We start from the raw sequence: 14,891 nt of genomic DNA on the forward strand, positions 1-14,891 counted from the left end.
GGTCCCGGGGGAGCAAGCCTTGGCAGTGACCTGGTGGCAGTTCCCTTTAGCAGCTTCTGGAGTTGGTCAGGAGTCCTCTGTGCACCGTCTGCTCTGCAGGGATCAGGATGTATCTAAATCAATGCAAATTAAACCACATCAATGGATGCAGAAACATGGAGGTGACATCAAGTCCACAGAATCCCAGTAATGGACTCACTTGTAATGGAACCACTCAAAAACTCCCCGAAATCCAAGTGATGACAAGAGAAAGAGGACAGGAGAGATTGTCATTGCCACAAGGCAGCTTACCTTGTCTGGGGTCTTGTTTGGGGTCTCTCCCAGGAGTAGCTGTCTGCTCTGCCTAGAGCTTCTCTGTGTGGGAACTGAGCCCAGGTGGGTGTTCAACGAATTCTTGGTAGGATGCAGACTCCACCCCAGTCAGTATGGCGCTGGTCACCTGCAGTCCAGAAGAAAGAATTTCCTCATCAAAATCCAACCAGAGCGCACATAAAATCATGTAACGTCTTCACAGCAAAATCCACTGCAACATGAATGTCTTGGTTGAATTAATTCTATGGACAAAGCAGCATCAGAAGAAATCTTAAAAATTCTTACAAAAAATCTATCCTTGAGTGAATTTGAATAAAAATATCATCATTGCCATCAACTCCTCTATAAATAGAAGCTGAGCTGAAGCCAAGAAGATGCTCCTGACCAAGAAGATGCCCCCAGTCCCTCCAGCTGCTCCCTCCCACAATTTCAGAACCTCCAGTTCACCTAGAGCCTCCTCCCTGGCCTCTGTCCATGGTTACCATTCTCTGGATGGATTCACTCTGACAGCTGGGTATGGCTGATTGGAGGAGGGAAAGCCCCATGATCAGTCCCAGCACTGAAGTCTGTGCAGCCTCTGTGAGGGTCCAATCCTGAAGATCTCCCTACAAAAGCACCTGCACTGAATAACTGGCAGAGCTCCCACCAAGACTTCACAAATCCCACATTCCGTTGTGGTTGGATAATCCAATCACACAAGAAAGAGCAGTCATTATCATAGTCCAAGGATTAAGCCATGGATGCAACCAAAAGCAGACAATGAAAAAAAATGGACATGAACCACCAGGTAGGTTTCAGCATCTTCTCTCAGCTCAAGCCAAGGACACATTTCAGAGGATCCAATGCTCATTGATTCCACCAAACTCTGTAGGTACAGATGGGTGAGATAATAGAAAATGTTCCCACATGGAACTTACAGACTTTGGAAGCTGTAACACAAATAAGTTTCCTTATATTGCATTATCTTATTCCAAGTGAAGACACAGAAAGGGAACCATTAATTATCCAGAATTGATCAGTACAAATATATATTTATTTATCTACAAAGAGAGGGAAAGTAAGGTCCTCAGTCCACTGTTTCACTCCTCAAATGCCACAACCGCTGGGGCTGGGACAATTCAAAGAATGGAACCTTGAGCTTCTTCTGGGTCTCCCACGTGGTGCAGGGTCCCAAGATTTTGCTTTCCTGGGCCAAAGCAGAGAGCTGGATCAGAAGAAGAGCAGCCAAGACTCAAAGTGAAACCCATATGTGATGCTGGCACTTCAGGCGGCAGTTTTCCCCAGGATGCCACAGCACTGGCCCCTGAGCAGCACACTGTGTATAAACCTGATGCAATGAGGCCTGCGTGGGGAATGGTAGTCCAAGACACCACGTGGGACACTCGCATCCTATCTTGGAGCAGCCGTTGGAGGCTTATCTGCTCCACTTCTGATCCTGCTAATGAGCCTGGGACAACAGCAGAAAATGGTGCAAATACCTGGGTTCCTGCCACACAGCTGGTAGACCAGCATGGAGTTCTTGGGTGGTGGCTTCAGCATGGCCTAAGCCCAGGGGCTGAGGTCATCTGGGGACTGAACCCATCGATGGCAGATCTCTTTCTCTCTCTATCCCTCACGGTTTCTCTGCCTTTACAAAAATAAATCTTTGCTTTCCAATGTGTTGAAAATGCCACATTATCCAGAGAGTGCATAATCACTGTTTTAACAACATGAAGTGTTTGTTCAAATTTGATAAAAATGCAAATAATTTTATCACCAGCAAGAACAACAACAAAAAACCAACAGACACAGGCAACATGCATCCTTCATTTTCAGGCAAATTTATCATGGTGTTTTTCACAGTCTGAAAGAGCTTGCCTATCTCACCATGGGATACACCCAAAAAACCTGAGAGAACTAACCATGCATAGCCTGTTCTTGTATGGTTTTCTGATCAGAATCTAATTTTCCATCAATGAAGAATGTTTTAGTTAGCTATCATGAAATTAGTAAAAATAGCACATGCCTTTACTTTAGGTTTTAAGTGAAAAGCTGGACAATTTTGATGAAATAAGGCTAGAAAAGAAAGAGATGGGATTAATGCTGCACACATTCTTATGCTGCAGACACTTATCCTCTTCCTCCCCCTCATCTGAAAGAAAAATGCATTTACATATGAAAAGTGACTTGAATGGGGCCAACATCAGGGCCCAGTAGTTCAATCCTCTGCCTGCTTGCCTGCATCCCATATGGGCTCTGGTTCTAGTCCAGGATGCTCCTCTTCCAATTCAGCTCTCTGCCAGGGCCTGGGAATGCAGTGGAAGATGGCCCAGGTTCCTGGGCCCCATATCTGCACAGAAGACCAGGAAGAAGCACCTGGATCCTGGCTTTGGATCCCCACAGCTTCGGCCATTGAGGGCACTGCGGAGTGAACCAGCAGAAGGAAGACCTTTCTCTCTGTCTCTCCCTCTCACTGAGAGTCACTCCACCTCTCAAATAAATAAATAAAATCTTAAAATAAATAAATAAATCTTAAAAAAAAGGGTGTTGGTTGCCTGCAGGGCGGTCACCATAAGTTCTAGTCCCAGTTGGGGTGCTGCATTCTGTCCTGGTTGCTCCTCCCCCAGTCCAGCTTTCGGCTGTCGCCCAGATAGGCAATGGAGGATGGCCCACGAGCTAGGGCCCTGCACCCGCATGGGAGACCAGGAGAAGCACCTGGCTCCTGGCTTCTGATTAGCGCGGTGCGCCAGCAGATCGTGCCGGTTTAGCGGCCATCTGGGGGATGAAACAACTGAAAAGGAAGACATTTCTCTCTTGTCTCTGTCACTTTCCACTCTGCCTGTCAAAAAAAAAAAAAAAAAAAAGTGACCTGAAGTGAAACTAAAATTTTAAAAACTGTTGGAGTGGAAGCTGAGCAAAGCTCTGTGAACTAGGACAGACTGGCTCTTTCCTTCCTAACATTTAAAGGGAAGAGAGTTGGGAAAACAAGTTGTCGCCAAAGAGAAATGGGCTGCGGATCTGGCCCAGAAGAGAGACAACTCACCTTGAGCTGGAGACTTGCTTGGAGGTCTGAGAGGCCCCTGCCTGATCCCTCACCTCTCCTGCTCTGGGCTCCTCTCTGAAGTGACTTGGAGCTCTGAGTCTCTGGCCTTTTAGAATGCTCAAGACACAGGCTCCACCCACAGGGCCCCACCCTAAGCCATGTGCTGCCTAAGCCTAATCCAATCAAGTAGAACCTTCACCCCTATTTTCATGTTCTGTGATTCAGCACCCTTAACATTTCTGAGTACACAATTCAGAGTTTTGTAACTCGAGGTAGGAAACCTACTGCCATTTAAACTAGTCACTCTTGTTTCATAGCTATTTCTTAAAAACAATATGCATTAGAGAGTAAAAACTGAAAACAAAGAAACAAACCAGTGCCCATTCTAATCAGTTCCTGGCCAAGGTCATCATAGGCATTAACATCTCTGCTGCATTCCTGAGTAAACAGGATTTACAAAGTTGTTCTTGGATTCTGCAAGTCCACTCTTAGGGGAAGCTACTGGGCTGCATAGGGAAGATGCATCCGGAGGAGGCTGCTGTGCTGCTGTAATCATCAGCCACATCATGTTTGTGCTCTGAAAAGGGTGCTTGTTGAAACACAGAAAACACATGCTCTCTGCTCTGAGCGATACACACAGAAACCTCATTTCTTTCTTGAAATGATTTATTTATATGTATATTTGAGTCAGAGTCACAGAGAGAGCGAGAGACTGAGAGACAGGTCTTCCATCTGCTGCTTGACTCCCCAAATGGCCACAATGGCTGGAGGTGCACTGGTCCCATGCCAGAAGTCAGGGGCTTCTCTGAGGACAGCACTCGGGTGAGGGGCCCAACCACTTGGTCTTCTTCTGGTTGTCCAGGCCAGCAGGAGGGAGCTGGATGGAAGTGGGGGAACCTAACTCAAATCTATGCCCATATAGGATGCCTGCACCTCAGGCAGAGGCTTTACCTGCTATATCAGAGCACCGGTCCCAATAACCTGAATTACTTAGGGTTCCAGTTTTTCTATGGCACCAAACACACAACAATGTTTTTAAAAGATGTATTTATTTTCTTTGACAGAGGGGTTACACAGAGAGGGACTGGGAGACAGAAGTGGAGAGAAATAAAGAGAGATAGAGAGAGTTCTTATTTTCACTGGTTGGCTCACCAAAAGGCTCTAAAGGCCGTGGCTGGAAAAGACTAAGGCAAGGATCCAGAGGCTTTTACCACATCTGCCACTTGGGTGCAAAAACCCAAGCGCTTGGGCCATTTTCCACTGCCGTCCCAGGTGAATTTAGCAGGGAGTTGGTTCAGAAGTGGAGCAGCTAGGACTTGAGCCAGCATCTACTTTGGAAGCCATTGCCGAAGGCAGTGACTCATCCTCCTATGACACATCACTAGTCCCACTGCAAGTTTTTTGATCCTGGTGAAGGGATATAATACCTTCAACAGAAAGTCTCAAAATTTTTTTAAATTTTAACCTCAGAAACTTATAACTTTTGTTTTGCAAACTCTGTGATTCCTATGTACTAGAAAATGCCTGAAAGCATCCCCCAGATGAAGGCACCCCCTAAATGGCCGCAATGGCTGGAGCAGGACTGACCGAAGCCAAGAGAGGGGGCCCAAGGACTTGGGCCACCTTCTGCTGCTTTACAGGAGCCTTAGATGGGACCTAGATCAGAAGATGAATCAGTGGGATCAGGAACCATTGTCCTCATGGAATGTGAGCACCTCAAGCGGCTGTTTTGCCTGCTAAACCACTGTGCTGTTCCCACAGCAATGTTTTTTTTTTTTTTTTTTTTAACCTGGTGAATTTTCATACATTAATATCTACAGCAGACGGTCTCAGATTTTTTTTTATTTTAACCTCAATATGCTTTATAATTTTTGTTTTGCAAAATCTTGTGACTCCTACATACGAGAAGATGCCTGAAATCCTACCTATTCTGTGGCTGTATCTGTTGAGACGATGTTTGGATTGACTTTAGTGAAGAAAAGCTTACTGGCCAAAGACGTGTAGGTGGAAAAGGGAGGACCTTGCAGATCTTCTCTCAGAGGGTCTCTCATTCCAGGGTCCCTCTGACTGCTTGTCAAGGACCCCTACTCTACACCAAGTTCCATAATTCTTCCTAGCAGCAGCAAGTCTTGCTTTCTGGCAACCAGAGACTCTAAGCATGAAGCCAGCCATCATTTGCATGGCTTCTGCCATCTCAAAACTAATGCACATATTGTGGCATAATATGAAACTTTTTTTTTTTGCTGTTCCAAATAAGGTGAGATTTTCGTCACTGTTTCCATTTAATTTTTTGGCCAAGAAAATTATTTCAAATCAGATTGTTTTCAACCACGGTATAACTAATAGGCCCTCAAAGTGTTAACAACGGCAAAGCCATGGTTCTCCTTGAGTTTTACATCTTTGGCCAGCTCTTGGTGTGGCTGTGTGTACCTTCACCTGCCGTTGTTGAGCCTAGGTTTGCCAGGAGAAATATCTTTCCAGAAATATTCACATTAATTTCCAAATTGCTCATTACTGCAGTGACAATAAATTTAGGTAGATATCTATTTTCATTATGTTCACGTTTTGGTAATATTTGGAGCCATTTATTTTTGATACCTTAATACCCTTATAATAATATATCAATAATGCATTGCCTTTTTACTCTTTTTTTTTTTTTTTGAAAGGCAGAGTTAGACAGTGAGAGAGAGAGAGACAGAAAGGTCTTCCTTTTTCTGTTGCTTCAACCCCTAAGCAGCTGCTATGGCCGGTGCATTGAGTTCACCATGCTACACGGATCAGAAGCCAGGAGCCAGGTGCTTCTCCTGGTCTCCCATGCGGGTGCAGGGCCCAGGGACCTGGGCCATCCTCCACTGCACTCCTGGGCCACAGCAGAGAGCTGGACTGGGAGAGGAGCAACCGGCACAGAATCCGGTGCCCTGACTGGGACTAGAACCCGGGGTGCCGGCACCGCAGGCGGAGGATTAGCCTAGTGAGCCTCAGCGCCGGCCACCTTTTTTAATGTTTAGAATAATTTTTAATTATCATTAGTTGTTCCATGATTAAGATGAAATCTCAAATGAAGTTTCTTTCCATGGTATCATGATTACAAAAGAAATCAGCTTTTACACATGGCATTTAGATAATCTGGGGACAGTAGGTGCGGGCAAAGTGGCACAGTGGGTCAAAGCCCATGCCTCTGGCGCTGGCGTGACATATGGGCTCCTATTTGAGTTCCGGCTGCTCCATTTCCAATACCTGCTGCCTTGGATCCCTGAACCCCTGTGGACGGGGTGAGGGGCAGCATGGAGCCGGGACAGCCGCAGGGATCTGGATCAGAGGAGGAGCGGCCAGGACAGGAACCAGTGCCCAGATGAGATGCCACTGCCACAGGCAGCGGCTTTCCCTGCTATGACACAGCACCGGTCCCACAATGACCACAGCAGAAAGTTTCATCATTTTATTTTAACCCTAAAACATGTATAGTTTCTCTTTTACAAAGGTCTGATTTCTACCATGTTTCTAAAGTTGTAATTATGAAATGTATGTCATTTGTAACTGTAAAACTGTACAGTTCTGAACACATTCCAATGTCATTACTGCTAAGGGTACAGTTTAAAACCTTGCCAGGGGACCCCAAATCCCCTTTAGTTAGGTGGTACAAATAGAACTTTAAGTGTTAAAGTAATCATATGGATAGGATTAAGTGTTAAAATGATCATATAGATAGGATTAAGTGTTAAAGTGATCATATAAATAGGAGTAAGGTTTGGTAAGAATAATAGTACATAATTTTTATTTATTTATATTTTATTTTTGACAGAGTAGACAGTGAGAGAGAGACAGAAAGGTCTTCCTTTTTGCCATTGGTTCACACTCCGATGGCCGCTGCAGCGGGCACATCGCGCTGATCCGAATCCAGGAGCCAGGTGCTTCTCCTGGTCTCCCATGTGGGTGCAGGGCCCAAGGACCTGGGCCATCCTCCACTGCCTTCCTGGGCCATAGCAAAGAGCTGGCCTGGAAGAGGGGCAACCGGGATAGAATATGGCGCCCCAACCGGAAGTAGAACCCGGTGTGCCGGCGCCACTACCCGGAGGATTAGCCTGATAAGCTATGGCACCGGCCAATAATACATAATATTTCAAAGGAGCGACTGCTCCAACATGATAACCAGTCCATATAGTGGCTCATAGAATGACAATTGTTTTAAATAGCACTCTGACCTCATTTTTTTCCTTTTAAAAAAAATTTGTGTATCTATTTGAAAGTCAGTTACAGAGATTGTGGGAGGCATTTCTTCCATCAGCTGGTTCACATCAAACACCAAGAGCCAAGAGCTTCTTCCAGATCTCCCACATGCGTGGCAAGGACCCAAACACTTGAGCCATCTTCGGCTGCTTTTCTCAGGCCATTAAGCAGGGAGCTGGATCAGAAGTGGAGCACCCGGGACACAAACTGGCACCCATCTGGGATGCCAGCATTGCAGGTGGCAACCTTACCATCTACACAACACCAAGCCCAAAAGCTCCTTTTATGGCATATCATGACACATGATCTTGCATAAGTTATCTTGAAATCAGGAATGCATTTTTAGATACACAACAGGAGTCCTTGTGCATTAACTTCCAATGCAGGACCTATGACTTCAATGAGTTGTATTATGAGAGCAACAGTAAAATTTGTTCTCAAAATTTTATTTCATTTTAGTGTATTAAGTAGGAGGTATTCTTAGGTCTCATGATTTATAGTTATGTCTAAGTGCTCGCAAAAAAATCTATCATTCTTGGGTTCTTCTTTAAAGTTGGTTGCCAAGATACAAAGACTTGTTGCTGCAAGGGAGAATTATGGAATTTGGTGTAGTGTAGGGGTCCTTGACAAGCAGTCAGAGGGACCCTGGGATGCAGAGACCCTTTGAGAGAAGATCTGCAAGGTCCTCCCTTTTCCACCTACACGTCTTTGGCCAGTAAGCTTTTCTTCACTAAAGTCAATCCAAACATCGTCTCAACAGATACAGCCACAGAATAGGTAGGATATCAGGCATCTTCTCGTATGTAGGAGTCACAAGGTTTTGCAAAACAAAAATTATAAAGCATATTGAGGTTAAAATTAAAAAAAATCTGAGACCGTCTGCTGTAGATATTAATGTATGGAAATTCACCAGCTTAAAAAAAAATTGCTGTGGGAACAGCACAGTGGTTTAGCAGGCAAAACAGCCGCTTGAGGTGCTCACATTCCATGAGGACAATGGTTCCTGATCCCACTGATTCATCTTCTGATCTAGGTCCCATCTAAGGCTCCTGTAAAGCAGCAGAAGGTGGCCCAAGTCCTTGGGCCCCTTCTCCCAAGCAGGAGAGCTGGAAGAAGCTGTTGGCTCTTGGCTTCGGTCAGTCCTGCTCCAGCCATTGCGGCCATTTAGGGGGTGCTTTCATCTGGGGGGTGCTTTCAGGCATTTTCTAGTACATAGGAATCACATTGTTTGCAAAACAAAAATTATGTTTCTGAGGTTAAAAGTAAAAAAATTTTGAGACTTTCTGTTGAAGGTATTATATCCCTTCACCAGGCTCAAAAAACTTGCCGTGGGACTAGTGATGTGTCATAGCAGGATGAGTCACTGCCTTCGGCAATGGCTTCCAACATAGATGCTGGCTCAAGTCCTAGCTGCTCCACTTCTGAACCAACTCCCTGCTAAATTCACCTGGGACAGCAGTGGAAAATGGCCCAAGCGCTTGGGTTTTTGCACCCAAGTGGCAGATGTGGTAGAAGCCTCTGGCTCCTGGCTTTAGTCTTGCCCAGCTCCGGCCTTTTCAGCCATCTGGTGAGCCAACCAGTGAAAATAAGATCTCTCTCTCACTCCCTCTCTCTCTCTCTTTCTCTCTCTCTCTTTATTTCTCTCCCCTTCTGTCTCCCAGTCCCTCTCTGTGTAACCACTCTGTCAAGGAAAATAAATACATCTTTTAAAAACATTGTTGTGTGTTTGGTGTCATAGAGAAAACAGGAACCCTAAGTAATTCAGGTTATTGGGACCGGTGCTCTGATATAGCAGGTAAAGCCTCTGCCTGAGGTGCAGGCATCCTATATGGGCACAGGTTTGAGTTAGGCTCCACCACTTCCATCCAGCTCCCTCCTGCTGGCCTGGAAAACCAGAAGAAGACCAAGGGGTTGGGCCCCTCACCCGAGTGCTGTCCTCAGAGAAGCCCCTGACTTCTGGCATGGGACCAGTGCACCTCCAGCCATTGTGGCCATTTGGGGAGACAAGCAGCAGATGGAAGACCTGTCTCTCAGTCTCTCGCTCTCTCTGTGACTCTGACTCAAATATACAAATAAATAAATCATTTCAAGAAAGAAATGGGTTTTTTGTGTGTATTGCTCAGAGCAGAGAGCATGTGATTTCTTTGTTTCAGCAAGCACCCTTTTCAGAGCACAAACATGATGTGGCTGATGATCACAGCAGCACAGCAGCCTCCTCCGGATGCATCTTCCCTATGCAGCCCAGTAGCTTCCCCTAAGAGTGGACTTGCAGAATCCAAGAACAACTTTGTAAATCCTGTTTACTCAGGAATGCAGCAGAGATGTTAATGCCTATGATGACCTTGGCCAGGATCTGATTAGCATTGGGCACTGTTTTGTTTCTTTGTTTTCAGTTTTTACTCTCTAATGCATATTGTTTTTAAGATTGAGCTATGAAACAAGAGTGTCTAGTTTAAATGGCAGTAGGTTTCCTACCTCGAGTTACAAAACTTTGAATTGTGTACTCAGAAATGTTAAGGGTGTTTAATCAAAGAACATGAAAATAGGGGTGAAGTTTCTTCTTGATTGGATTAGGCTTAGGCAGCACATGGCTTAGGGTGGGGCCCTGTGGGTGGAGCCTGTGTCTTGAGCACTATAAAAGGCCAGAGACTCAGAGCTCCAAATCACTTCAGAGAGGAGCCCAGAGCAGGAGAGGTGAGGGATCAGGCAGGAGCCTCTCAGACCTCCAAGCAAGTCTCCAGCTCAAGGTGAGTTGTCTCTCTTCTGGGCCAGATCCGCAGCCCATTTCTCTTTGGCGACAACTTGTTTTTCAAACTCTCTTCCCTTTGGAGGTTAGAAAGGAAAGAGCCAGTCTGTCCTAGTTCACAGAGCTTTGCTCAGCTTCCACTCCAACATTTTTTAAAATTTTATTCATTTCAGGTCACTTTTTTATTTTTTTGGACAGGCAGAGTGGGCAGTGACAGAGAGACAAGAGAGAAAGGTCTTCTTTTTCAGCTCTTCATCCCCCAGATGGCCGCTAAACCGGCACGATCTGCTGGCGCACCGTGCTGATCAGAAGCCAGGAGCCAGGTGCTTCTCCTGGTCTCCCATGCGGGTGCAGGGCCCTAGCTCGTGGGCCATCCTCCATTGCCTATCTGGGTGACAGCAGAGAGCTGGCATGGGGGAGCAGCAACCTGGACAGAACGCAGTGCCCCAACTGGGACTAGAACCCAGGGTGACCTCCCTGCAGGCAGCCAACACCCTTTTTTTAAAAATTTATTTATTTATTTTAAGATTTTATTTATTTATTTGAGAGGTGGAGTGACCGACAGTGAGAGGGAGAGACAGAGAGAAAGGTCTTCCTTCTGCTGGTTCACTCCCCAGTGACCTCAATGGCCGAAGCTGTGGGGATCCAAAGCCAGGATCCAGGTGCTTCTTCCTGGTCTTCTGTGTGAGTACGGGTCCCAGGAACCTGGGCCATCTTCCACTGCATTCCCAGGCCCTGGCAGAGAGCTGCATTGGAAGAGGAGCATCCTGGACTAGAACCAGAGCCCATATGGGATGCAGGCAAGCAGGCAGAGGATTGAACTACTGGGCCCTGATGTTGGCCCCACTCAAGTCACTTTTACTACGTAAATGTATTTTTCTTTCAGATGAGGGTGAGGAAGAGGATAAGTGTCTGCAGCATAAGCATGTGTGCAGCATTAATCCCATCTCTTTCTTTTCTAGCATTATTTCATCAAAATTGTCCAGGTTTTCACTTAAAACCTAAAGTAAAGGCATGTACTATTTTTACTCATTTCATGATAGCTAACTAAAACATTTCTTCATTGATGGATAATTAGATTCTGATCAGAAAACCATAGAAGAACAGGCTAAGCATGGTTAGTTCTCTCAGGTTTTTTGGGTGTATCCCATGGTGAGATAGGCAAGCTCTTTCAGACTGTGAAAAACACCATGATAAATTTGCCTGAAAATGAAGGATGCATGTTGCCTGTGTCTGTTGGTTTTTTGTTGTTGTTCTTGCTGGTGATAAAATTATTTGCATTTTTATCAAATTTGAACAAACACTTCATGTTGTTTAAAACAATGATTATGCACTCTCTGGATAATGTGGCATTTTCAACACATTTGAAAGGAAAGAGTTATTTTTGTAAAGGCAGAGAAACCGTGAGGGCTAGAGAGAGAAAGAGATCTGCCATCGATGGGTTCAGTCCCCAGATGACCTCAGCCCCTGGGCTTAGGCCAGGCTGAAGCCACCACCCAGGAACTCCTTGCTGGTCTACCACCTGGGTGCCAGGAACCCAGGTATTTGCACCATCTTCTGCTGCTTTCCCAGGCTCATTAGCAGGATCAGAAGTGGAGCAGATAAGCCTCCAATGGCTGCTCCAAGATAGGATGCCAGTGTCCCAAGTGGTGTCTTGGACTACCATTCCCCACGCAGGCCCCATTGCATCAGGTTTATACACAGTGTGCTGCTCAGGGGCCAGTGCTGTGGCATACTGGGAAAACTGCCGCCTGCAGTGCCAGCATCACATATGGGTGCCAGTTTGAGTCCTGGCTGCTCTTCTTCTGATCCAGCTCACTGCTTTTGCCCAGGATAGCAATTCTTAGGAACCAGCACCATGTGGGAGACCCAGAAGAAGCTCAAGGTTCCTTTCTTTGGATTGGCCCAGCCCCAGCGGTTGTGGCATTTGGGGAGTGAAACAGTGGACTGAAGACCTTACTTTCCCTCTCTTTGTAGATAAATAAATATTTATTTGTACTGATCGATTCTGGATAAAACATGTTTTCTTTTCTGTGTCTTCACATGGAATAAGACAATGCTATGTAAGGAAGCTTATGTGTGTTATAGCTTCCAAAGACTTTAAATTCCATGTGGGAACATATTCTGTTCTCTTACACAACTGCATTTGCATAGTTTGATGCAATTCAAGATGATGGGATCCTGTGAAATGTGTCCTTGGCTGGAGCTGAGAGAAGATGCTGAAGGCTACCTGGTGATTCATGTCCCTATTTTCATACACTGGCCTTGGTTGCATCCATGGCTTAATCCTTGGACTATGATAATGACTGCTCTTTCTTGTGTGTTCGATTATCCAACCACAACGGAATGTGGGATTTGTGAAGTCTTGGTGGGAGCTCTGCCAGTTATTCAGTGCAGGTCCTTTTGTAGGGAGATCTTCAGGATTGGACCCTCACAGAGGCTGCACAGACGTCAGTGCTGGGACTGATCATGGGGCTTTCCCTCCTGCAATCAGCCATGCCCAGCTGTCAGAGTTAATCCATCCAGAGAATGGTAACCATGGACAGAGGCCAGGGAGGAGGCTCTAGGTGAACTGGAGGTTCTGAAACTGTGGCAGGGAACAGCTGGAGGGACTGGGGGGCATCTTCTTGGTCAGGAGCATCTTCTTGGCTGATGCTCAGCTTCCTTTTATAGAGGAGTTGATGGCAATGATGATATTTTTATTCAAATTCACTCAAGGATAGATTTTTTTGTAAGAATTTTTAAGCATTTCTTCTGATGCTGCTTTGTCCATAGAATTAATTCAACCAAGACATTCATGTTGCAGTGGATTTTGCTGTGAAGACGTTACATGATTTTATGTGTGCTCTGGTTGCATTTCGATGAGGAAATTCTTTCTTCTGGACTGCAGGTGACCAGCGCCATACTGACTGGCGAAGAGTCTGCATCCTACCAAGAATTCGTTGAACACACACCTGGGCTCAGTTCCCACACAGAGAAGCTCTAGTCAGAGCAGACAGCTACTCCTGGGAGAGACCCCAAACAAGACCCCAGACAAGGTAAGCTGCCTTGTGGCAATGACAATCTCTCTTGTCATCACTTGGATTTCGGGGAGTTTTTGAGTGGTTCCATTACAAGTGAGTCCATTACTAGGAATCTCTGTGGACTCGATGTCACCTCCATGTTTCTGCATCCATTGATGTGGTTTAATTTGCATTGATTTAGATACGTCCTGATCACTGAAGAGCAGACGGTGTACTGAGGACTCCTGACCAACTCCAGAAGCTGCTAAAGGGAACTGCCACCAGGTCACTGCCGAGGCGTACTCTCCCAGGACCATGGCTAAGAACCTGCTAGCAGCGGCCACCTGTCCAATTTGCCTGGACTATTTCTCACGTCCCGTCTCGCTCTCCTGTGGACATGTCTTCTGCTTCGATTGCCTTCGCCACTGGGTGGCAGGAAGAGGGGATTTCATGCTGGTTTGCCCCACGTGTCGCTCAGTCAGTGAGAAGGTACCTATGGAAGAGTGGCTAATCGGAAAGCTGACCCTTCTAACCAGGCAACACAGTGGTCTCCTGGAGCAGAGTCTGCTCCTTAGTGAGGAGGTTCTGAGGTTCCAGGAGGATGATGTCCTGGACACAGCTACCGCCCACTCCCTCCTTGAGCTCTCCAGCGATCAGAGGAGCGTTGAATGTGGGAAGACCTCCAACAACCTGCTGGAAGACTCCAGTAGGTTCCCTCACCTGGTCTGTGTACTAGGAAACACCTGCTTCTCCTCGGGCCGCCATTACTGGGAGGTTGAAGTAGGAGAAGCCAAGGAGTGGACCCTGGGTGTCTGGCAAGGGTCAGTCGACACAAAGAGGAAGGGTGATTTAACCTCTGACCACGGTTTCTGGATCATCTGCGTAGAGGGAGGACTCATTCACCCCTGCACCAACACAGAGGTCATCGTTCCTGCAAGCCCTAGTCTTCACCGTGTAGGAGTTTTCCTGGATGTGGACTTGGGAGAGATCAAGTTTTTTGATGTTGGAAATAAAGCTCTCATCTACATGCACAGGTTCCTCTCCACCGTGGAGCCTTTTCATCCGTTCTTCTGTTTTGTACCTTTTTGAAGGGGCCACTGGTGCCCCCCTGAGCATCTGCCTAGAACGTTCAGCCCTTCCCCAAGCTCTCAAGTGACAAAGACCTTTGGCCCTTGCTCAGGATGACCAGGAAGACACACTGTCAACATTTGGTAGACAGTTTATAGATTGTAGATTCTTGTGTTGCAATAATTGTATAGCATTTTTGAACTAGTCAGTAGATTTGCAACTAAATGACATCTGTATTTTAAATAGATTTCCTTACTAAATAAGGAAATATTTGGGGGCACTAAGCACTGAGACCTCTGTTTGCTCGCCTCTGAATGGGAATGAAGATCTCTAAGCCAAAACGTTATGACGATTGTGAGACAACACTGGACACTTGTTTCATAGTCGATAGAAACAGAGAATATTAGTTTTAAGTCGAATGTATATTTTATGGGTAGAAATCCTTTTTCATGAATGTATTGTCTTTTCTACATAATTCCCAACAATGATAGTTGTCAGGAGATAAAGTATTAAG

The 14,891-nt window shown here is 45.9% G+C and overlaps 1 protein-coding gene across 1 annotated transcript; it reads left to right on the forward strand.

Moving 5' to 3' along the window:
• The first annotated feature begins 13,624 nt into the window (after positions 1-13,624).
• On the forward strand, positions 13,625-14,398 carry LOC133756630 (ret finger protein-like 4B). Its single transcript, XM_062187248.1, has one exon. It carries the CDS (start codon positions 13,625-13,627, stop codon positions 14,396-14,398), a length of 774 nt encoding a protein of 257 aa, XP_062043232.1.
• Positions 14,399-14,891: the final 493 nt, after the last annotated feature.

The sequence above is a fragment of the Lepus europaeus genome, chromosome 3 (assembly GCF_033115175.1).
Source record: "Lepus europaeus isolate LE1 chromosome 3, mLepTim1.pri, whole genome shotgun sequence".
Lineage (NCBI taxonomy): Eukaryota > Metazoa > Chordata > Mammalia > Lagomorpha > Leporidae > Lepus > Lepus europaeus.

Excerpts from the sequence above, each read along its gene's own strand:
- LOC133756630 (XM_062187248.1), top strand. The coding sequence starts at position 13,625 with ATGGCTAAGAACCTGCTAGCAGCGGCCACCTGTCCAATTTGCCTGGAC.